General features: G+C 57.1%; 2 protein-coding genes across 3 annotated transcripts in view; both read right to left on the reverse strand.

Moving 5' to 3' along the window:
• ASMT (acetylserotonin O-methyltransferase) overlaps positions 1–11954 on the reverse strand; it is a gene marked incomplete at its 3' end in the record, with an annotated part of 29792 nt that extends 17838 nt beyond the window's left edge. Inside the window, exons 1-6 of the mRNA XM_060086568.1 lie at positions 11877–11954; positions 11519–11570; positions 10673–10769; positions 7418–7527; positions 4171–4299; positions 3043–3116 (exon numbers count right to left, since the gene is read on the reverse strand). Coding sequence (XP_059942551.1) covers positions 3043–3116; positions 4171–4299; positions 7418–7527; positions 10673–10769; positions 11519–11570; positions 11877–11954 — 540 coding nt within the window. The remainder of the gene's footprint in view (positions 1–3042; positions 3117–4170; positions 4300–7417; positions 7528–10672; positions 10770–11518; positions 11571–11876) is intronic.
• A 1598-nt stretch (positions 11955–13552) lies between these two features.
• AKAP17A (A-kinase anchoring protein 17A) lies at positions 13553–22838 on the reverse strand. Of its 2 annotated transcripts, XM_060087449.1 has the most exons (6): positions 22627–22838; positions 20232–21009; positions 19438–19586; positions 16437–16677; positions 14520–15463; positions 13553–14265 (listed from the first exon to the last, which is right to left on the reverse strand). In XM_060087449.1, the coding sequence occupies exons 2-6, from the start codon at positions 20991–20993 to the stop codon at positions 14253–14255; spliced, it is 2109 nt and encodes a 702-aa protein (XP_059943432.1). In that variant the 5' UTR covers positions 20994–21009; positions 22627–22838; the 3' UTR covers positions 13553–14252. The 2 variants fall into 2 exon arrangements, with proteins under 2 accessions (XP_059943432.1, XP_059943434.1); XM_060087451.1 differs by having other exon boundaries at positions 13553–15463.
• Positions 22839–23571: the final 733 nt, after the last annotated feature.

Below are 23571 nucleotides of genomic sequence, written 5' to 3' on the forward strand. Positions count from 1 at the left end.
CAAACTATTGAGTATAGTTCCCTGCGCTATACAGTAGGTCCTTATTGTTTATTCTTTTTCATTTTTAAAAATTAAAAAAAAATTTTACTGGAGTCGAGTTGGTTTACAATGTTGTCGTAGTTTCAGGTGTGCAGTGGAGAGATGGTTTCTTGAGACAATGTGTTTCCCACACTTACGATTAGGCTTGTTTTAAGAGCATAAAAGTAAGACCCGTGTCTATGTTAACTAGGGAAGTTGCTGCTTCCTGACCCACGATTACACTGAAAAGCCCTCCGAATGCATGTGGGAGAGGGGAGTGTAATACTATTTTGTTAATTCCTAATTCTGCTATTAAGGTTCTAGTAACTGTTATTCTATTAAGGCAGCGGCAGTACCGATGTTTGGGGCTGGATCATCCTCTGATGTGGGCCGTCCTGGGCACTGCGGGCTGTGCAGCAGCATCCCTGGTCTCCACCCACCGGATGTCAGGAGCATCCTCCGCCCTCCCCAGCTGTGACAAGCAAACATGTCCCCAGACGTTGACAAGTGTGCCCTTGGGGGCACAGTCCCCCTTTGAGAACCATTATATTAAAATAAAGTTCCATCAACTCTCACTCTACTAAGATTATATTTTATATTAACTGTCGTTAAGATTGTATCCATTCCTATTCCCTTAAGGTTATAGTAACTCTTATTTTATTAAGATTGTATCTACTCTTCTTAAGGTATTATTGGCCGTTATCCTATTAAGGTCACATGAACTCTTACTGTATTAAGGCTGCACTAAGTTTCATCCTATTAAGATGGTATTAGCTCTTGTAGTGAGGTTGTATTAACTCTTCGTACAGTACATGGCAATCACTCTTGTTCTACTGAGATGTTACTAACCCTCATGCCATGCAGGTTGTATTCAGATTTTTTCTATTAAGGTTTTATTAAGTCTCGTCCTACTAAGGACGTGTTAAGGTGTATTCTCTAAAGATGGTCCTAGCTCTTCTGTTCAAGTTGTGTTGATTCTCGCACTGTGAAGTTTGCATTACCTCTTACCTTGTTATGATTGTATGAGCTCCTGTATTAAGGTTGTGGTCACTCTTTGTGTAGGAAGATTTTATGAACTCTTATTCTATGCAGTTGTAGTACGTTTTATTCTCTTAACGTTGGATGAAGCTCTTGTATTGAGATTCTATTAACTCTTGTCCTATTAAGGTTGTATTGTTTTATCTGATTAAGACTGTGTTAGCTTCTAGGTAGTGAGGTTGTATTAACTCTTATTATAGTAAAGCTGTAATCACTCTTCTATTGAGAGGTTATTGACTTATTCTTTTAAGGTTGCATTCAGCTTTATTCTACGGAGATTTTATTAACTCTCTCGTTCTGTTCGGGTTGTATTAAGTTTTATTCTAGTAAAATTGCATCTGCTCTGGTTCTGTTACGGGTGATAGTACATGGCATGAAACTGCGTGTACCAAAGCGACTTTCCTCCCAAGATTTATAAGCCACCGAACGCCCTGTGAGCACGCAGCTGGCACTGAGTAAAGAGCGGGCGGCCCCAGCTGGCTGGGGATGGGATGGGAGCACAGCCAGGTCATGTTTTCAAGCCAGGGGAAGGCAGCAAGTTACTCTGTTTTCTGTAAGGTTCTCTTCCCTATATCTCAGTGGTGCTAAGATAGGCGTCACAGCCCAGGAGGGTCCCCGGGCAGCATTTGGGGGATCCGGAGCTTGGATGGGGAAGACGCTTCACTCCCCTTTTCGGTCCACCCTTCCTGAATCTGAGCACCCGCCTCGAGGACAAAGTCCGCCCAGACCATGCACGTGTGACCACGTGGCCAGGAGGGGCCACACTGTCCTCAGGTGCACGACAGCAGCCGCAGAGACCGTGGGACCCTGCCGGCGGGCAGTGCCCTCCCTGAAGCCGGGGGTCTGGATGGACCACCAGCTGCAGACAGCGTCCCATCTTGCTGTCACAAACACTCACACCCCTCCCCTCCTGCCAGCGTGGCCAAGCTTGGGGCATCTCTAGGCCCCGAGGACAGTCAGCTGCCACGTGGTGAGGCTGTGTGTTCTCAAGGGTGGAGGCTCACTCGAGAAAGCCTGGACGGGCGCTCTTCACAAGACAGGCCCAGCCTCGTCCTCGAGCAAGAGGAGACTGGCTGCCCCTACCTGCTTCCGAGCGACTCTGCACAAGGAGAGCTTCACCACTTGGACCCCAAAGCGAGGACGGACTGGATTCCCAGTGAATCCGGCGGAAGGCCAGCACCCACCGCTCACAGCCTACTTCAACACACCCACCACCCCTGTCTCTCTACAACACAAAATCCAACTCTAACTTCCCTCCACTTTTCATTGAAGCAAAAATTCAAGTAACACAAGAATCACCTTTAACCATTTTAGACTAAACAGCTCAGCGGCGTTTAGCACATTCACAGTGTTGTGTAACCACCACCTCTATCTGGTTCCAGAACCTTCTCATCCCCCCAAAAGGACACCCCGTCCCCATGAGCTGTCACTCCCCCTCCCCCTCCCCCAGCCCCTGGCACCACAAACCCACTTTCTGTCTGTCTGATTTGCCCGTCCTGGACGTTTCCTATAAACAGAGTCACACACCCTGTGACCTTCTGTGTCTGGCACTTTCACCGCACATAATATCCATTCAGCCACGAGAAGGGATGAAACGCTTACGTCTACTACGTCGTGGGTGAACCTTTCAAAGCTGCCTCGATTTTAAATGCATCACCTTGTGTTTAGGGTGTGGCAGACAAGCACCCGTATTCCTCGATCACAAAGTAAGTGTCTGAATTAAGTTGATACCTGTATCCCAATAACCATCATTTCCTTTGTAATCTTACCTAGTTCAGGTTAAGCTTTCATGAACATCATTCTGAGGTGGAGTCCGTGGGGGTCAACAGATCTCCAGAAGGGCCCCAGGCCCCGATGGCCAAGCTTCTGCACATAGTCTTGTCCAGAGTTCCAGGACATTCTCATGCCCCCGGAGGAGAGCAAACAATACAGGGGGCAGCCTCAGGCTGTCTACCCGCCCGCCCGCTAGCTCGCAGAGCTTCCTACCTGGGAGACCGTGAAGCCACCGGAATATTCCTCCAGGAGACGGCAGTCCTCCTCCCCAGGGGGACCCCATCTTCCTTCCAGGCCAGCCTAGCTTGGAGGACCCCAACTGTCCTGGCTTCGGGAATCACGGGTCTCTGAGCAAGCTGAGGGGACGGCCAGGGGCTCAGTGCTGATGCCCCAAGCTCTTTGCTGGAGGCCAGGGAGTGAGCCCAAGATGGATTATTCTAGAAAATTCCATCAGCCTGATTAAGGGGATGACAACGCTTATGGGGACCCCCGGAGTTTCCGCTCACTCCTTCTGTCCCTGATGAGCACACAGCCTTAAAATCACCTGCACCCCCAGCCCCTGCCCGCCCTTGCACCATCAGCTGTGGAACTGGCCCCAAACCCATACGCCCACTAATCCCTGGCGTTGATAACTCATTGGATGGATTGAACAGGCTCTGGGCCCTTCATATGGGGAGAGGGGGGGTGTATTAATTTTCTGGTGCAGCTGTAACAAATGACCACAAACTGGGGGGCTGTAAACCACAAACATTCATCCTCACCTAGTCCTGGAGACTAGACGTTGGAAGTCAAGGTGTCCCAGGGCCGAGGTCCCTCCAGAGGCTCCAGGAGAGGGTCCTTCCCGCCTCTTCCAGCTTCTGGGGGCTCCAGGCGCCCCTGGGCTCGTGGCCGCCTTCCTCCCGTCTCTGCCTCCGTCTTCACGGGGCTTCTCCTCTGTGTCTGCCTCTCTTCTGTGTCTTAGAAGGACCCTGTCATTGGAGGTAGGGTCACCCTCATCCAGGAGGACCTCATCTCAAACCCTTCACTTCATCACGTCTGCAAACACCCCTTTTCCAAATAAGGTCCCGTTCCTGGGTTCTGGGGTTTAGGACAAGGACATATGTTTTGGGGGGGTCCATCATTTAATCTGATACACCAGGGAGATCAATTATTTCCACTGGAGGCGTTTCAATCACCAATGAACCATGGTGAGCCATGCTAATCCCAGAGGAAGCCCAGAACCCACCCTGAACTCGGTCCTGCCATGGCCCAGCCCCGCTGAGGAGCTGCTCCCCCGCTTTTCCAGCCATTTCTGACACTCAGGTTTAAACCCTCAGAGCCCAGATGGGGGCTGCAGCTCACCCCCACACCTGCCCCCGCCGTGGTGGCCCTCCTGCCTTTTTCCACCCTGGACCCTGGCAAGCAGGACCTCACTGTCAGCTGACCATGCCACGGTGGACACAGCCTGAAGGCGAGAGTGATGGGGGACCCCTGGGAGGGACCCACAGGAGGGCAGAGGGACTGGCCATCGAGACCATTTGCTTGATTAAAACGCAAGCAGCCCTTTCTCAGCCAAATCCCCCTTGGCTGCAGGATCAATCCGGGATCTTCACTTAAGGTGATTAGTTTAGTAATGAGATTGAGTGACGAGAAGGAACCTATAAAATTCAAGGTCAGTGCTTGGATTTACTCTTCCAGGGGCAGAAAGTGTTACCGACCAGGGTTCTTGACCTTCCTTAATCAATAAAAATTGATCAGAGGCCAGACAAGAAATTCAGGCAAAGCTTTACCGGAGTCCCTGCTGCAGTGGTGGGTGGGGAGCGAGAACAAGGAACAGGTGCCCTTGCCCCGCTCCCCGAGGAGGGGGGAGCTGGCTCCTTATACGGGGTGACGGTACGGGTGGGTCCAGGGGTTGGGCCAGAGGGGAGGCTTAGGTGGTCTGCCCACCCCTTTGGTGGTGTCCAGTGCAGGGGGCATGCAGTATCCTGCTTTTGCTCCCGGCTCTTCAGAGGTCACAGTTGGGTTTTTGGTCTCTTTGTATCTCTTGTCCAGAATTTGCCCCAACTGTGCATGCACGTGGTTATTTTTAGTCCCTTATAGTTTCTTTGTATTTTGCTGCTCCAGGAGAGGTGTGTCCAGGTGCCAGCACTGCAGCAAAGAGTCCCAGGTCCCAGCCTGTCTCAAAAGGACTTAGAGGCCATAAGAGCCCCAAGGTGCCTGGCTGTGCTGAGCTGTTCATTGGATCAGCATCTGTCCTGCGCAGCCAGGTCCTCAACGGTCTCCATTTATACCAGAAGAAGAAAGACGGCATCCTGACAGAAGGCTATTCTCATCGGCCAGAAAAGAATTTATGTTGGGGGCTTCCCTGGTGGCGCAGTGGTTGAGAGTCCGCCTGCCGATGCAGGGGACACGGGTTCGTGCCCCGGTCCGGGAAGATCCCACATGCCGCAGAGTGGCTGGGCCCGTGAGCCATGGCCGCTGAGCCTGCGTGTCCGGAGCCTGTGCTCCGCAACAGGAGAGGCCACAACAGTGAGAGGCCCGCGTACCGCAAAAAAAAAAAAAAAAAAAAAAAGAATTTATGTTGATGGGTGTTCTTTAAAAATGAGCCTAGGGGCTTCCCTGTCAGTGCAGTGGTTAAGAAGACTCTGCGCTTCCACGGCAGGGGGCGTGGGTTCGATCCCCGGTTGGGGAACTAAGATCCCACATGCCGTGCAGCGAGGCCAAAGAAAATAAAAGAAAAAAGCACACAGATGTCCGTCGGAGAGATTGCGGGTTTGGCTCCAGGCCACCCCAATAAAACAAATATTGTGAGTCACAGTAATAACATCAAAAACCATAGACACCATAACAAATAATTTAAAGGTTTGAAATGCTGCGAGAATGACCAAAATGTGACACAGAGACACAGAGTGAGCAAATGATGTTGGAAAAATGGCGCCAATAGACTTGCTCGACACAGGCGGGGGGGCCCAAACCTTCCATTTCTAAAAACTCCACCATCTGTAAAGTGCAGTAAAGCAAAGCACGACGAAACAAGGTCTGCCCATCCGTGGAAACTTAGGAAGAAGCAGAACACGAAAGTAGCCTCAGGTGATCGCATGTACAGGCTGGATGAACACGCACGGCCTGCTCTGGGCTGCGTGGCTGCCCTGCCTGTGTCTCCGGGCGTCCCTACACCTCAGTGTTGAAGACACACACGTGCAGGGCAGAGATGGATATCCCCACTGCTCCTTTGCTTCTGAGTACAGGAGCTTGCAAACAGCCTCTTCTGCCTTCACTGCAAACAACCATACGCGTTTTAAAAGCATCTCTAAATCATATGGTCCAGTAAAACACTGACTGGTAAAGATCCATGCACCCCAATGTTCACAGCAGCACTATTCACAGTAGCCAAGACATGGAAGCAACCTAAGTGTCCATCAGCAGAGGACTGGATAAAGAAGATGTGGTACATATACACAATGGAATACTACTCAGCCATGAAAAAGAATGAAATCATGCCATTTGCAGCAACATGGTGGACCTACAGATGATCATACTAAGTGAAGCAAGCCAGCCAGAGAAAGAGAAATGCCATATAATATCACTTATACATGGAATCTAAAATATGACACAAACACCTACGAAACAGAAACAGACTCACAGACGTAGAGAACAGACTTGTGGTTGCCAAGGGGGAGGGGGGTGGGGGAGGGATGGAGTGGGAGTTTGGGGTTAGTAGATGCAAACTATTACATTTAGGATGGATCAACAACAAGGTCCTACTGTAGAGCACAGGGGACTATATTCAATATCCTGGGAAAAGAATATGAAAAAGTATACATATACACGTATAACTGAAACACTTTGCTGTGCAGCAGCAATTAACACATTGTAAATCAACTCTACCTCAATAAAATAATTTTTTTAAATCTCTAACTTAAACGTAAGCACAAATGTAAAAAGCTTTTGGCTTTTTAAACACTCCCAGGGCTGACATGCAAGGAAGATGGAAAATCAGAGATTCAACGTGATCTAGTTATTAGGTGAGAAATGGTTGTATCAATTCCAAAATGTAATTTAAAAAACCCAAACACTTAACATCTCTGAAATTGGGATGTTGCACTGGGTTGAAGACTGTCCCCCTAAAATTCCTGGAACCTCAGAAAAGACCTTATTTGGAAATGCAGTCTTTGCGGGTGTGATGCAGTGAAGGGTCTGAGATGAGGTCCTCCTGGATGAGGGTGACCCTACATCCAATGACAGGGTCCTTCTAAGACACAGAAGAGGAGAGACCCAGACACAGAGGAGAAGCCACGTGAAGACAGAGGCACAGACGGGAGGGAGGCGGCCCCAAGCCCAGGGACGCCTGGAGCCCCCAGAAGCTGGAAGAGGCAGGAAAGACCCTCCCCTGGAGCCTCTGGAGGGACCTCGGCCCTGGGACACCTTGAGCCTCACATGCCTGGCCTCCAGGACTGGGGAAGGATGAGTGTTTGTTACTTTAAGCCCCCAGCTTGTGGCCGTCTGTCACAGACGCCCCAGGAAACCCATACAGATTTCTCACCAGTAGCGGCGAGTCACGGATCAGTGGTGGACGGCAGGGCTCCTGTTTCAGAGGTGCACCCCTAACTCTGCGCCTTGCAGCGGGTGGGGTCCAAGGCTGAGGAGATACTGAGCTGGTGTAAGGACGACGCATGCGCAGGAAAGACGCCCCGGGCTGTGAGCCGCATGGGCCTAAGCCTGGAGAGGCGGAAGCATGGCGGGTGGGCGGGGCCACGCCATCCTCTGCTCCTCCCCACGGCCCAGGAGGGCGGGGCTGGCCGATGTCTGGGGAGCTGTGCACCCTCCAGTCCCTGAACCAAAGCAGCCTTCTAAACCTTTTCACAGATCGAGGCGCCCCGGGAATTGTAACCGAGTAGGGCCCTCTGGGGCCTTAAAGTACTTAGATAACAGCCTCTGATGCACGTTTCCGGAGTTGTTCTGCAGATGCTAAAACCACCACCAAGTGGAAGAAATTAACTACCTGATGATCATGAACACGTAGCTCCCGGACCCACTGGCACCTGAGGCCAGATGACCTTAACCCCTGTGACCCTGTCCTGGTACCTCACCGTCAGTCAACCAGAGAATTGTGCAGGAGCTGATCACACCTCCTGGGACACACCTACCGCACTTTGCCTTTAAAAAGGCTTTGCCGAAGCCCTTCAGGGAGTTTGGGTTTTTTGAGCACCAGCCCTGTTCTCCTTGCTGGGCCCTGCAATAAAGCTGCACTTTCCCTCACCACGGGGGTGAAGGTGATTGGCTTTACTGCACACAGGTGAGCGGACCCGAGTTTGGTTCCGTTACAGAGTTAGACCAAGACCCCGGGAAAGGAGAAATCAAAGAAAAAGCCAAAACACCATATTCTTAGGTTTTTATTCGTGTAAAATGCACACAACATAAAACTGACCATTTTAACCATTTCAAGTAAACAGCTCAGAAGCATTTAGGACTTTCACAGTGTTGTGCAAACATCACCTCTATCAAACCTTCTCATCCCCCCAAGGACACCCCGTCCCCATGAAAAGTCACTCCCCATCCCCCTCCCCAGCCCCTGACAACCATGAATCTCCTTTCTTGTCTCTATGGATTTGCCTGTTCTGGACGTTTCCTATCAACGGAATCACACACTGTGTGTCCTTCTGGGTCTGGCTTCTCTCACTGAGCATCGTGTGTTCAAGGTCCATCCACGTGGTAGCCTGTGTCAGAGCTTCACTCCTTTTCACGGCTGAGTCATATTCCACTGTGTGCATGGACCCCATTCTGTGTATCCATCCATCCATCCATCCATGGACACGTGGGTTGTTTCCACATTTATCGCTGTTGTAAATACTGCTGTTATGAATATCCCTGTACAAGCTTTTCTTAATGACTGTTTTCAGTTCCTCTGGGTGTACACTTAGCAGTGGGATGACTGGGGCCCATGGTACGTCTATGTTTAACTTTTTAGGAAACTGCTATGCTGCTTCCCACAGCACCAGCCCTATTTACATTCCCACCAACAGTGCACAGGGACCCAATTTCTCGACATCCTCATCAGTGTTTATTTCCCTTTTATTATTACTATCAGTGATGATGATTAGTAGTAGTATTGCCGTTCTAATGGGTTTTGTTTTTTTAATTGAGCAAATTGTTTTCTTTTTAGTTTGGAGCCTGGGGCCGCAGGATGATTTAACTTGCTGCCCTAAAGCAAGAGGGAGCGTGACTGGAGAAGGGCGAGTTCAGACGTACTTGGAGACCACCTGGTATTCATTACTTGCAGCTCCTGTAATACCTCAGACTGGGGGCTTATAAACAACACACATTTATTCCTCACGGTTCCGGAGGTTGGACGTCTGAGATCCCGGTGAGGGCAGATTTAGCACCTGGTGAAGACCCTCCTCCTGGTTCCTAGGTGGACGTCTTCTTGCTGTGTCCTCACACGGAGGAAGGGGCGAGGGAGCTCTCTAAGGACACTAATCCCATCCACGGGGGCTGCACCCTCATGACCTCATCACCTCCCAGAGGCCCCACCTCCTGACACCATCGCCTTGGGGGTAAGGGCCCCCGCCAACACGTCTGAATTTGGGGGGACGCAAACGTTCCGTCTACAGCGCCTGGGTGCGCGTGTTCTGATGGGGCGGTGAGGGTGGTGGGAGTGTGAGGGCAGTGCCTGAGTTGCAGGGCAGGAGAGAAGACCCTCCTGCAGGGGTTTTATGGACGAGAGCAGAGATGGGGGGACTCAGGCTGAAGCGGGTGTGGGGAAGACACGTACACAGCTCGGGGGTGGAGACGTCAGCCCATCCGCGTCCTGACTGGAGGGGCCTGATGTGAGAGGGGGGTGCATATGGCGCCCGGGAAGGGCCTGCCCGGAGGAGGGGGCTGGGCCTCAGGCACGCCACGTGCGTGTGGGCAGTGGGGCAGGTGGGAGGGGTTGGAAGGGACGCTCCACGAAGTGCACCCCCCTCCTCCGACAGAGCATCAGCATCGCCTGGAAAACACCTGTTACAGGTGCTCCATCCGCCCCCCACACCTGCCGCGTGGAATCCTGCCTTTTCCTCTCACCCCGAGGTGAGTCCAGAACACCTGGAAGTCTGAAACCAGACCGCCATCCTGGGGCAGGGGTCTTTCAGGTACCCCCTACGCTTTTTTTTTTTTAATATCATCTAAATGCAAATGCAAACGGGGTGCAATGCCTGGCATATAGTAGACGTTTTTCAAACTTGCTGCATTCTTTATAGAGTGTGTCTGATAGAATCTAAACAACCTAGCGATTTAATAACTATATCCATCCACTTAAAACCCCACAAAATAACAGTGTGTTTAAAATCGTAATGTTATATGGTTTCCTTTTCTAGTCCTATCCACATTCTTAACTCACTTTTCTCCCCGCCAGGATTCTGGGCTCTTGTTTTTTGTGCTTAGAAATGTCCCTGGTCATCCCATCCTACTTGTGAAGTAAGATGTCTCCGCACGAGGTGACGGAGGTTGACTAGCCTTTCTGTGGTGCTCATTTTGCCGTATACACAAATTTCAAACCGATATGTCAATGATATCTCAATAAAACTAGAAAAAATAAATCAATTGAAATTGTACGAGAATTTACGTTTTTTGTGTTTTTTACTGTTAACAGAAGGGTTTATGTGTTTTATGTGCTCCGACTCATCATGAGCAGGTGTGTAAGTGAAAACCTTGCAAATGTTAAGTATGAGCCGACGTTCGATTGGAAATGCGTCCTCTCACCGAGGCGGACAGGGCTTCCTCTCAGGATGGCTCAGAAAGAACTTTTCCCCGGTTTTTCCTCGGGTCTGGGGGAACCTGGTTCCTGTACTTGGTGGGAGCACAAACACGGGCAGAAGGGTCTCACCTCCTTTCTAACAGTCTCCCAGCAGACACCTCCAGGAGGCCCTTCTTCCGTCCCGCTGTCACCGTGTCCCTCCCCAGACCCGCCTCTCCAGGTGACACTGGGAGCCCAGAAGCCGTGTCAGCGTGGGGAGCAGAACCCAAGTATGAGGAAGGAGGCGGCACGGTGCCTCCCGGGGGCCGCGAGCGGGAGGAGAAGGGGGACGCTGGAGGCGCTTTCCCAGGGCGATCGGTCACAAGTTTAGAGCGAAGCCGAGGACTTAGAACTGGACCCGATCCCCTTCGAACGGGGTGCGCATCAAGGACCCCAGGTGGGAGATTACAGGGCAAAGACAGGAAGTGGGGAATCTAGCAAGACGGCAGCCTAGGTGACTCAGGTGAGTCGGTGGGGTTTCCGCCGTGCGTGTTGAGCGGGGCTATGCGTGGTGAGGAGAAGCACAGGTGCCTGGAGGAGCGAGGCACGGTTTCAGTGATGACAACCTCCTCTTTGGCAGTACTTTAAAAATCCAGGTAAGTAAGAAACTACAAAACGAAAGCAGGTCAAAAATCCCCTTGTAGCGATAGTTGCCTGTGAGATTCAGGGTTTGCAGGAGTGAAGATGGCCGTGAAAGGGGTGAATCGACTGCCCGACGCCACCTTAATCTCGTTCTCCCCTGGAGCCCTCCCTGAGAGCTCTGCGCCTTTTGTCAGTTCCCCATCTCTCCTCGAATGCAGGTTGCTAGGTTCCAGAGGACACAGAGCCACAGTCAAGTCCCAAATCCCAGAACTCCTGGTGACCCCCAGGCCCTTAGGTCTGGAGAACATCTCCACCGGGTGAAACTGTGATAAGTTGGGGGTGGTTTTTATTTACCCACAATGACATAATGATCCCACTCGGCTAGAAAGAGGCTCAGGACAAAATGCTATCAGACAGACAGACAGAAAAGGAGGGGCAAACCTCCCATTCATTCACCCCAGAGGTTGGCAGGACAACGCTTCTAGGGTGGAAGCCTTCCATTTCCTCAATAAACGGGTTCCTTAGTCACAGCGCCCTTGGTTACAGTCTAGTCACCTCAGAACTAAGAAAAATCCTGGTTTGTGAAGAGAAAATCTAATCAGTTAATAGACGTGTTTCAAGTAATCTCTATTTTTTATCGCTAACAACTCCAACAGAAAACAAGAGAACTTTTAGAAAATAAATGAAAGCACAATTGTCCCTCGGTATCTACGGGGATCGGTTCCAGGACCCACCGCCGGTACCAAAATTCGCCGATGCTGAAGTCCCAGAGTCCACCTCCCGTATCCATGGTTCCGCACACACGGATTCAACCAACCGCAGATGGTAAACATAGTGTTCAATCTGCGGTTCACTGAATCCGTGGATGTGGAACCTGTGGATAAGGGTTGGTTGCACTGGTAACCTGGGAAATCCCACCCTAAGTCATAAGGACAACAAGTGTCTTAAACCCAAGATGAGTCCAAACGACCAGGATCCCACACGGGCAGTATGGGCGTTCTTCACCTGGTCCCCACGCAAATCACTGCCGTCGGCCTCACAGAAGAGGGGCTGTTGGGTGAAACGGTTCTAAGCCAGGGTCCCGAATCCTCATTCTTAGGCACGTTGCCTCTGAAAGTATCTGCTGTGTCACAACAAAAAACTACTGTCCTCTCCTCTGCAGAGCCTGGCTTGAAAAGAGAGAAAAATCATGGCTTACGCCAAAACCTTCTTTTTCCCTGACACCCTTGGATGCTGTGTGTGTGTCTAGGAGACACATACATGTAACAGACATCTCTTTCCATCAAATTCCTTTCCTCCCCATTTACCACCAAACAGACTTCAGGACAAGGAAAATTATCAAGGTACAGAAGGGCACTGCAAATGACCACGGAGCCAGTTCTCCGAGGAGACGTGACAATCCTTAACTTGTACGCAACTAATAACACAGTGTCAAACACAAAAGGCAGAAACTGATAGGCCTTTGAGGAGAAAAAGATGCATCTGCTGCTACAGTTGGAGATGTCAATGCCACCCCTCTCTGAGGAACTGACAGATCCAGCAGGCGGAGGACCAGTCGGTAAGGGAGGATTGGCCTGGGCAGCATTTATTACACCTCTGCCTTCTGCTGCGTAGCTCAGTGGTTTTGGAGGTGGAATACGCATGATCAGTGGAACAGGTTTAGAATTCAGATGCCTGACTCTCGTCCACAGCGATACCTCCCCCGACCTCAGAGATGTCTGCTGATCTGACTCTCCCTCACTTCAGAGAAACCTCCTCTGACCTCACGGAGACCTCCCTTGACTTCAGAGACCTCCCCTACATACACACGAGATGCCACGTGGCCTGCTCCTCAGTCCTGTACTTGCTCCTTCAAGATCCCCATGTTTCAGGGGGCCTGTCTCATCCAGCAACATATCCTGGGCACCCAGAGTGACACCCAGTCCCCCGACTTTCTCAGAGCTGCTGATGGGGCAAAAAACACTCAATGCCAGGCTGCAGGAATCCTGACACAGCTGCCCGTGTGCATCTCCGAGAGGCATCTCCAATCACTGGGCATCTGAGCATGTCCTGCGCCCACACCTCGGCTGGTGACAGACCAGACCAATGTCAGCGCAGAGAAGGAAAGTGCAAGTCTGTTGTGCTGACCTGAGATTCTGACGATGATGTGACTAGGGTGGAAAAGGCACGTAACTGCCCTCCACGTGCTGAGAAGATCCGGGTCTGACTTAAACACAGACAGACAGAGGGACGCCTGTTCTTCTTCAGGGGGCTATTGTACAATAGTCACAGCATGGGAAATCAATCTTTAGAAATCAGCGATTTCAGATATGCCAAATTACGCTCAGGTCAGTGAGGTAGACCAAAGAACTTAAAAACGAGAAAACACGTAAGTATGGGAAACATTAGTTCATTGGAAAAGGATTTTATTTCAGCATAAAAATGCAAACTGGAATAAACACCATCTCTCCTAAGGCGGACGATACAGCTATTTTTTAAGTATTTCTGAGCTTCACTCAGAGAAGCCAACGATTATAAAATTTAACATGTTTGCAGCATTAAATCTGAAACGTTCCAAGTAAAAATAATTTAGCAAAACGGTTTCTTAAAAAAACCACACAGGCTAACCTTGACTAGGAACCAAAACTAATTTTAATCAACTTTTTTTTTTTTTTTACGCTGAATTACTTGAATTTGTAGAAAAGTGAGTGTCTGGGACCCTCTGTACCACTTCTGCACCTGCCCACACCTACAAAGACGGCACGTCTGAGTTTCCGCATTGCAGAACCTACAGCTTGCTTCCCCAACGATGACTTAAATGCACCAGAGCCATTTTCCTTTAGCATCCCACCCAAACTTTGTTCCCAATCCGTTAAACTTACAAAAGAGGGAAAAAACCAAACAATAGAAAAACACCCGCAGGGCGAAGCTTCCTCTTTTCCATGCCCCGTGGGGCTGTGGCCGCGACACCGGACAGTCCGTCCCCGTGACGCGACAGGCGGCTCCCGTGAAGTGAGTACGATAGGCGTCTCCGAGCAGATGCAGGGATTCGGCGCTGCCAGCCTGTGTGCCCGGGGTGGGGCGGTCTGCAATTCTCACGGCTGGTGGCCTACGTGCTCCTCCTGATTCAGAGAGGACTACTGACATTAAAGCTATTGGATCAACAGTTTTAAGGGAAACGAAAGCTCGTAACCAGGGACAATGCCTCTGAACTAGACCCACGGCCACGAAGAAAAGGAGGCTGGAGACAGTGCCTTCCTCACCAGGGGGCTCCCTGGGTGTGCTGGGGCGTGGGGGCAGCGAGCAGCAGCAGGACGTGCGCCCCCCCCCCCGTCCTGGTCCTCCGGGATGGCTGCCTGGGCCCTCCGTGCATTACCTGTTCCAGGTGCTGCGGTGCCGGCTGGGGGAGCCCGAGCGCGACCTCTCGCTGCGTCGGTGGCGGCTGCGCTTCCGGCCCGAGCTGCCCCTGCGGTCCCGGTCCCGGCTCCTCTCCCGCCGGCCGTGCCGGTCTCTGCTGTGGGACCTCCGCGACCGGCCGTGCTCGTGCTCGTGCTCGCGCTCGGGGCTGGCGCTGCGCCGGCGGGGGCTGCCGTCCTGGTGCGAGCGCTTCCTGTGCGGCCGCCCCTCCTTGTGCGGCCTCGCGTCCTCCCGGCTGCCCGCCCGCCGCGGCCGGCTGCGCTCCCGCTTGGGCCTGTCGTCGCTGCCCCGGTCCCCGCTGGCCCGGCCGCGGCCCCCGCTGGGCTCACGGTTGCACTTGTCTTGCTCGGAGCGAGCGTCCTTCCTGGGCGCGCTCTGCTCGCAGGTGGCGGGCGCGGCCTTGGGCTGCTGGTTGTTGTCGGGGATGCAGGCGAGGACGCCGGGGCACCTCTTCTCGGACGGGCCGTCGTCGGGGGCGACCCGGCGAGGATCCTGCCCCTCCTTGCTCGGGGCCTCGTCCGCAGCTGCACTGCCACCGTTCACGTTCTGGGCGGGGCCGGCAGCCGGCGGCCGGGGCGGGGCCTCGCGGGGGGCGCCGGGCGTGGGCGGGGCGGCGCCCGCGCAGCCGGCCGACACGGTGTGCAGGATGTCCAGCACCGGCTGCAGCAGGTGCGCGTGTGTGGCGCCCAGGCCCGCGGGTGCGCGGGCGCCGTCCGCCTTCTTGCTGAGCAGGATGCTGAGCAGGCGCTCCCGCAGTTCGCGCTCCCGGCGCTGCAGGCCCAGCGCGCGCTCCTTCTCCTCCTCCACTCGCCGCAGCTCCGCCTCCTGCAGCCGCCGGCGCTCCTCCTGTTGCTGCAGCCGCAGCGTCTCCTCCCGCTGCTCCTGCTGCCGCAGCTTCACGGCCTGCGGGACAGAGGGGGCCGCGCCTGAGCTGGGCTCTGAACCCGCACGGACGCTCCGCGGCGCGCGGCTCTGCAGACGCCGGCCAGGGGGACCCTGCGGGCGGGCGGAAGGGCGGGCGGCTGGAGCCCGGCCCGCCCCACCTGCCCGCGCCCGGGCGTCCTGCCCAGCCGGCGGAGGAAAGCCCTGGCAAAGCTCCTCGCCGCAGCCCCGGGGCGGGCCTTCTGCGCCTGCTGTCGGTGCGAAGGTCGCCGGCCACGGGGAGCTGAGATTACGGCGCGGAGGCGCGGGGCCGGGCCTGCTCAGGGTCTTCAATATTCACCATGAAACAAGAACACGCTGCCACAGGTCTCAGCGCGCCCGCCACGCTCCTTCCCGCGGACTGATCACAACTGTAACCAGACAACAGGTTAGGGTCGCCCCGCGCCTGACTCCGCGGCCCGCCTGAGCACCAGGCGCGCCCAGCAGGGTCCGTCCACGCCCCCGGCCCGGCTCGCGGCAGTTACCGGCCTGGCGTCCAGGAGGAGCAGGTGGGGGAACCGGGAAGGCCGTCCGCACAGCGCAGCTGAGACCTGTCAGCTCTGCAGCTGCGGACTGAGGGGGCGCGGCCCGGCTCCGGGCGCCTGGCTTCCCGGGGCCACGGCGAGGACCGCGCATCTTCCGGCCTCCGCCCCGACCCCCGGCCGGCCCCGGCCCAGGGCGGCTGACCTGACGGGGCCTGAGCAGCACGGCCCCAGTGAGCCCCGGGGGTGGGCGGGCGGCCCTCGGCGGGCCCTGCCGACCCCGCCTCCCCGCCGCGTCAGGCCGGCCCTTGCAAGGCCTGGACGCGGGGAGGCCGACCCACAGCTCCGCGGGCTCCCTCAGCGCAGGGCCCGGATCTGGAGCGATGACCCGGGGACGCCACAAGCGTCGTCCCGCGCAACGAGCCCCACCCCCGGGCCGGGGCACCGCGTCCCGCAGGCGCGGCAGGTGGTACCTTGGCGCGGCTCAGCAGCTCGGCGATGAGCCGGATGGACTGCAGGTTGCGCTGCGCCAGCAGCAGCTTGCGCTCCTCCAGCCGGATCTTCTCCTGCAGCTTCCGCTGCTCCTCTGCCTGCAGCCTCTCCAGCTTCCGCTGGCCGCGCCGCAGCTCCCGCTCCCGCTGCCTCTGCTCCCGCCTGCGCAGCTTCTCCTCCCGCCTCCTCTCGCGCTCCTGCTCCTCCAGCTCCTTCTGCTTCCTGCGCGAGCGAGACACACGGGCTCCGTGAGGCCGCGGGCTGCATGCGCGAGGGCGCGCCGGCCACAGGGCGCCGGGGTGGCAGCCGCGGGGCTCGGCATCGCAGCGCTTCATCCCCGGAGAAACCTCAGTCGCATCCGGGGACCCCGAGGAGCGCGGGGCTCAGGGGCTGAGAGTTTCCGGCGTCATCCGCGGGAGAGTCTCGCTGAGTGCGACCCCAGCCCGGAATCGTGAAGAAAGGGACGGATGGCCAGGGAGGACGCGGCGGCCGCTGAGTTTTGAACAAAAGGCACCCGGATGGCGGAGGGGCGACGACGGACGGGTGGGGAATGGGCTGCGGCAGCGGCGCGGGGCGCGGGGAGACGAGGCCCCTCCGCTGGCCGCACGCACCCCGAGCGCAGAGCCAGCGTGCTGGACCGGTCCCAGCCCCAGTGGCAGCGGAGACACCCGGAACGGGCTTTCACACCCCGGGCACCCGCGGGCCCTGAGCGGAAGGAAATCGGCAACGTACACGGCCGCAGGAAGGTTCCGGAAGCAGCGAGCTAAGGGCAAGACCAAACACGAGAGACTGTACCGCATGGCCTTTCATAGGAAGTGGTAGAAACGACAAAGGCACGGGGACGCAAACCCGACCCGCTCTGCCCTGGGGTGTCCCCCGATCAAGGGGTCCCGAGAGCACGCACTGCCTGGGGAAACCCTGCGAGAGCACTGCGTACACTCTCCCTGGAGACAGCGACACCCCCCGCACCACACCCGCCAGCCTAGACCCTAACAACACCCTTCCTCGTTCGGAAATGAGGATGCCACCGAGAGCAGGACGGCTCCAGACCCCCAGGGAAGGTGAAGACCAACGGATGTGTCCACCTGGCACCCCCGCATCTCCCTCGAGCTTTTAAGTTCGCTGACTTGCCCGTGTTGCCGGCACAGCACGGAGGCGAGGTCGCTCTGGGCAGGACCAGACACAGAAGAGACCCCTGAGGCCAGGAGGCAGCCCGTCTGCAGAAGAGCCGACATCACTCCCCGGGCGCCAGGCCCGGACGAGGAGGCGGGAGGGCCCAAGCTCACCCGGACACGGCGGAGGGGGGCGGGCTGGGCCCCGAGGCCGGGCTAACGCGGGGAAGCAGGACAGCCCGAGGGTGCCGGTGGCCAGGAGGCCGCACACACCTGAAGGCCTCCCGCAGCAGGGTGTGCGTCAAGAGCTGCGGGTCGTAGCGGCCTCACGGGCCTCAAGTGACCACAGCTCTCAACCGTGGAGCTCATGGCCCACGACGTGCCACGACCAGGAACGCAACCGCTACTGGCCGGCTGCACTCTGTTCCTATGAACACCAAAGGACCCAGAGACGCCCGCCCGGGATCGGGCACAGACGTCGAGGTGCCCGGCCCGGCCCGCAGGCTCCGCCCCACAGCCCTGCCCACCAGAGCGCACCCTGGGCGCCTCCCGGGCCCACCGCTCGTCCCAGGCCAGCCCTGCCACCCTCCGCGGCCACAGCCGAGGCGCCGCCCTGGGGCTGCGAAGCCGGGTCCTCACCAGGACGTAACCTGCTCTCTGTCCTCCAAGGCCACTGTCAGTCCCGTTTCCCCACCCGCTTTTCCTGCCATGAAGGTCAAGCAAATTGCCTTTAACGAGACCTCAGAGCTGCTTTCAGGAAGGCCGTGGGGTAACTTCTACGCCCCCCAGCTCGGGGGTTTGTGGTCATGGTCCACTTGGAAGAGAGAGGACAAAGCCCGTTTGGGACAAGGGTGGGTGGTCCGCACGCCACTCGCGCTTCCCGGTTCTGCCTGAGGGGGCCGTGCTGACGCTGCGGCCCGCTTCACTGCACGATCCAAACCGTCCCCGCCAAGGGCCGCCTCCTGAGGGCAGCCACGCAGCGAGCAAAGCCTACACTTCCCCGGACGCCCGTTCCTCTCTCTGCACCGACGGCCTCACTCCGGGGCTCCTGGCCCCCGACCAACGGCCACACCCTCGTCCGCAGCCCAGCCATCCCCGCCTCCCCGCGGGAGCCACGTGGGGCTGAGCAGAGAACAGCGGCGGCGTCTGGACCCACTACCCTGGAACTGGGTTCCGGTGCAGACAAAGGAACTGCTACGCGCCGAGACATCTCCGCATCTGTGTTAGTGCTATCGGTGAAGGAAAACAAAACAGGAACCCAGGGAAGTCAATTCAGCCAACAGGTCCACAGACTAGTGAGCAAGGAACTGCACAGATCACGAATGCCTAAGACTGAACACCACTGCAAAACACACGACACCTTAACACACACACACACACACACACACACGAAAGAAACACGAAGCGCACAGCAGCCGTGATGGACCAAGAAGAACCTCTCCTTGTTTTCCAAAATCCAGGTAGTATCGTTGGTCAGGTTGCTTTTATAACTCACAAAGCAAAAGATAAAAGGGGGAAAGGTCGTCCCCCGAGTTTGCCTTTAGACGCGTGAGCCTCAGTTACTTTACAGACCTCCTAAATGAGGCGTTTCTGTTAAAACCCGCCCACGTCATCAGTTCTCTACTTCACTTAAAAGCAGCTTCAGCCTGAACGCAAAACCTGCAAAACGGCCAAGACTCCGTGCCTGTGTCAGCAGGAGCCGCGCATGGCACCGAGGGAGGCTCGGAGGGGAAGGCCGGGCCGGGGCAGCGGGCAGGGGCCACGCGGGAGGGGCGTGGGCGCCGCCGCCGCCGCCGTCCGCACATGCGCACACGGAGGCGCGCACGGGGCCCAGGCGGGAGCCCCGAGGCCCGGCCCGGGCCGCACGCACCTCTCCTCGGCTCTCTGCCTCTCCTCCGCCTCCTTCTCCCGGCGCTTCTGCTCCTCCCGCTGCTGCTCCAGCTCCTGAAGTTTCTGCCGCTCGAGCTGCCGTTTCTTGATGGAGGCGTCGCTCAAGTGTTTGGTCGAATCGAAAGAAACCTTCAGAGGGAGAACGGGGCAGGTTGGGGTGCGTCGGGCGACCGGAGAGCCTCCCAGACGGCGACAGACCCGCCCGCGCGAGGCCGGCTGCCCCAGACTCAGCGCAGGGAAGGGGCTCCCGGGACGCCCTCCCCTGAGTGGCCGCGGGCCCCGAGCCTCACGGTCAGCGCTCAGGACGCGACTCCTCCCGAGAGGGGAAGGGGACCACGAACCACAGGGACACCGCCGCACCCGTGTAGCCCCGCCTCCGCCGGGAGCACGAGCGCACCCGGAGGCCCAACGCCCTGCCCCGGTACCGGCAGGAAACGCGCCCCGCGCCCCTCTCCCCTCCTGCCACAGGGCCCCGAGGCCGGCTGCCGCGCCTCCCCTGCCCAGGGGGCACGGGACACAGTGCGCGGCCGTGAAAGAACCGTCGCCTCGTTTCAAGGGACGTTTGGGGACCGGCGGTGTGCCGGCCGGGCCCAGCTGGAGCCCCCTCCCGAGCGTGCCCGACCGTCACCCTCGCAGCCACGGGAAGGCGTGCAGCTCCCTCGCGCCCCCTGAAGACGCAGGTTCTGGGAGAGAAGCACGGGGGCCGCCGGCTCCCCGCCCGCCCGCCCGCGGCTGCCGTCCCGCAGGACCTCCTCCACGGGGCCCCTCCCGCACCTTGATGTTGCAGGCCACGGCCTTGCCGTCCTCGCCCTTGTACATGAGCTTCATGCCGCGCAGCGCGCTCATGGCCTGGATGAAGCCCGCGTACTCGCGGTACTGCACGTAGGCCTCGAAGTTCAGGTGGCCCCCAAAGCTGAAGGTGTGGAAGTTGCGGCCCGTCATCTCCTCGCGGTAGGGGTCCAGCATGGGGATGTCCACGTTGCGGATCTCCCCGAAGCGCTCAAACACCCGGACCAGCACCTCCTCGCTGGGCTTCTCGGAGCCCGACTCCTTCAGGGCGAACCACTTGCAGGGCAGCCCCTCCAGGTGGATGGTGTCGGGCCGCTCGCCCGGCAGCGTCTCGTTCATGTCCTTGGCGTCCCGGAAGAAGGAGTCCCAGTCGTGGCGGGTGGGGAAGTCGATCTTGAACTCGGCGGCGCGCACCTTGAGGATGTCGGAGAAGCCGCTGAGCTTGATGGTCTTGCCGTCCAGGCAGGCCAGGAAGGACCTGACCAGGCTCTTGTTCTCCACCTCGCCCTCGAAGCGGATGAAGTCCATGGTGCTCTTGGAGATGCGCAGCGTGGAGAACTGGTGGTTGTGCACCATGCCCTTCAGGCGCTCCATCACCTCCCAGTTGGAGATGGACTTGCCCGGCTGCTTCAGCTGCGGGAGCGCCACGCTGATGGTCATCTTCGTGATGGGCTTCAGGTACAGGCCGTAGGGAGGGCACAGCTCCACCGCCTCGGACGTGTCATGCACGATGGTAGCCGCAGCCATAGCCGGGACCTCGGGCCTGAAAAACACGCGCGCGCGAGGGGTCAGGGCCGGGTACCGGGGCAAGGTGTCCCAGGCTGGCCGGTGCTGCGGGCCCAGAGCAGGGAGGGAAGTCTGCTCTCTGTACGTCGGGCACACGGGCCTCTACGTAGGGAAAGGCCCTCAGCCCGAGACGTTGGTGCTTTTAATGAGATTACACTAAAGCAAGGGAGAAAACGGGCCGACAAAACGTTCAGGCACGGTTGGCAGCCCGACTCCTTCAGCAGCGCTGACCTGCCCCCAGTACCCAGAGGCAGCTCTCCCGGGGCCAGGGCAGCAGAAGCCCAGCTCGGCGGGGTCGGTCGCTGCCCCCAGTGTACGCGGGCCAGGCCGGCTCCACCCGCCACCTCCACCAGAGGGTGCAGACACCTCACGGGGGAGGGAAGGGACGGCCCAGGACAGGCATCTGGGAGGGCCTGTGGAGGAGGTGGCCCTGTGTTTCCATGAAAGAAACAGGAAGGAAGTTTCAAGCTGAAAAAAACAGCCAAGGACCATCGACTTCAATTTCCCCACTGTGGGCAGAGGCACCCTCTCTGTGCCCAGATAAAGCATAAAAGTGACAGGGCCTTTCGGAAACCGGGGGGGAGGGGGGGAGCCCCTCCTCCCCCAGCTCTTCCCTCCTGGTGGGACAAGTGCCTGCTTCCAGAAAGCCAGGCCGCAGCAGCGCTGAGCCTGACCCACGAACACCAAGCCCTACAGGTGGCAGCCTCAGCAGGTCTGCCCGCCCACCCGCTAGCTCTCGGAGCTCCCTCCCCAGATCCAGAAGGAACCCCAGGGGTGCGGGCGTCCCAGCTGGAGCAAAGAGCCACGTGGCAGGGTCAGGGGAACCGCAGAGGGGCTCTGGCCTGGGCTGAGACCTGTGACTCCCCGCTCCACAGGACCCCAAAGGCCGCAGGGAGGGCCCGAACCAGAGCCCCGGACACCCGTCCCCATCCCTCGCTTGCCTGGCGGGAGCCCTGGTACTCCCAGCTTCCCAGGTCGCCTGGCTTCTCCTGCATCCTGGGCGCGACCCCCAGCCCCTGCGCTGCCCTGATACCCGCAGCTGCCCCTACGCGGTGCCCAGTACCTCCAGCCCCTCCAACTGTCCCACCCCCCGATCCCCAGTTCCCGCCTTCCCTGTCCCGGGCTGCTGCCTGTTGTCCCGGTAACCCCCGCCAACCCCATTAACCTCGGAACCCCCAGCCCCCGGCCCCGCCTCCTTCCGTCTCTGGCACCGGCCCTGCCCTCCCCCCCGCGCCCCACCCCGATACCAATGGCCTCCTAAGAACCCCCGTCTCCCCGGACGCCTTTGGCTCCTCTCACAGCCCCCGGTGTCCTCGGCCCCAAGATCCCCGCAGACCTCGGGCCCTGCTACCTCGTCACCCCAGGTCCCCCACCCCGGCTCCTCACAGACCTCGGCCCTCGATTCCCCGACTCCAGGTCCCCAGGCCTACGACCCCAGGCCGCCCGCAGACTCCCAACCTCTGGGTCCCCCACCTCTGGGTCCCCGTTCCCGAGAGCCCCGCAGACCCCGGCCCTCTGATACCACGGCCACAGGGTCCCCGCCCCCAGACCCCCGCCCGGCTCGCGGGCGGAGGCGGCTGCGGACGGCGCTCACCGGCGCGGGGTTCCGCCTGCGTCCCAGGCCGCCGCCGCCCTGGCCCCAGCTCTCCGCGGGCCCCCGACGACCCTGGCAGGCGCGGCCTCCCCGCCCGGCGTCGCGACCGTCCACCGGAGGCGCCCCCAACACGACCCGCCGCCGCCGCCACCGCCGCCGTCCGCCCCTGTGACGCATCTCCGCTTCCGGCGCCGGCGCCCGCGGAAGCGGCCGCGCGGCGGCTCCCTGTTTCTCCTCCAGGCCCTGGTCCCGCCCCCAGAGGCGGGACTTCCGGAGACGACGGGGTGGTGCCGGCCGGGGCCTCCCCTCCCCCCCCGGGCTTTGCACTGCTCATGCGCGAGCCCACCCCGCCCCCAGGCCGCTACCTGTGTTCAGGTCCAGGCGGAGGCGACACCTGGGGCAAGAGTGTGAGGCCACCTGCCTTAGGACCGGGACCAGGTGTTTGGGTCTAGATTACTATTATAACTATGCATCGCACATAATATGTAATATAATTTCATTATAAACTATTACCTAATTACATATTAATTATTTATTATAGGAATTGATTCGTTGCATAGCGTTATTATAAGGTAATTACATCTACTTATGTAATACAGTGTTAGTGTAAACATAGAGTATTTTTTACATTTTGAATGTTTTACATTTTAACATTTATTTTTCTATAATATTTATTTTTAATAATATCTGAAAATGACACAAATTACATATCGATTATTTTTACTTACTTGACATATACTTTATGTATTTTATCATTTTAAGGTGAAGCCTAATAACATCTAAAAGTTAAATGTAAATAAGTAATAATATGCTTTAGGCGTTATATGTAACATTTCATATGTAACGAACTTTTGCATAACTTTACATGTTACATATATTTTATGCATAATAATATACATATAATTTTATGATATAAATTAACAAATGACAATTTATTAAGCTCCC

Source organism: Mesoplodon densirostris, chromosome X, assembly GCF_025265405.1.
Source record: "Mesoplodon densirostris isolate mMesDen1 chromosome X, mMesDen1 primary haplotype, whole genome shotgun sequence".
Classification (NCBI taxonomy): Eukaryota; Metazoa; Chordata; class Mammalia; order Artiodactyla; family Ziphiidae; genus Mesoplodon; species Mesoplodon densirostris.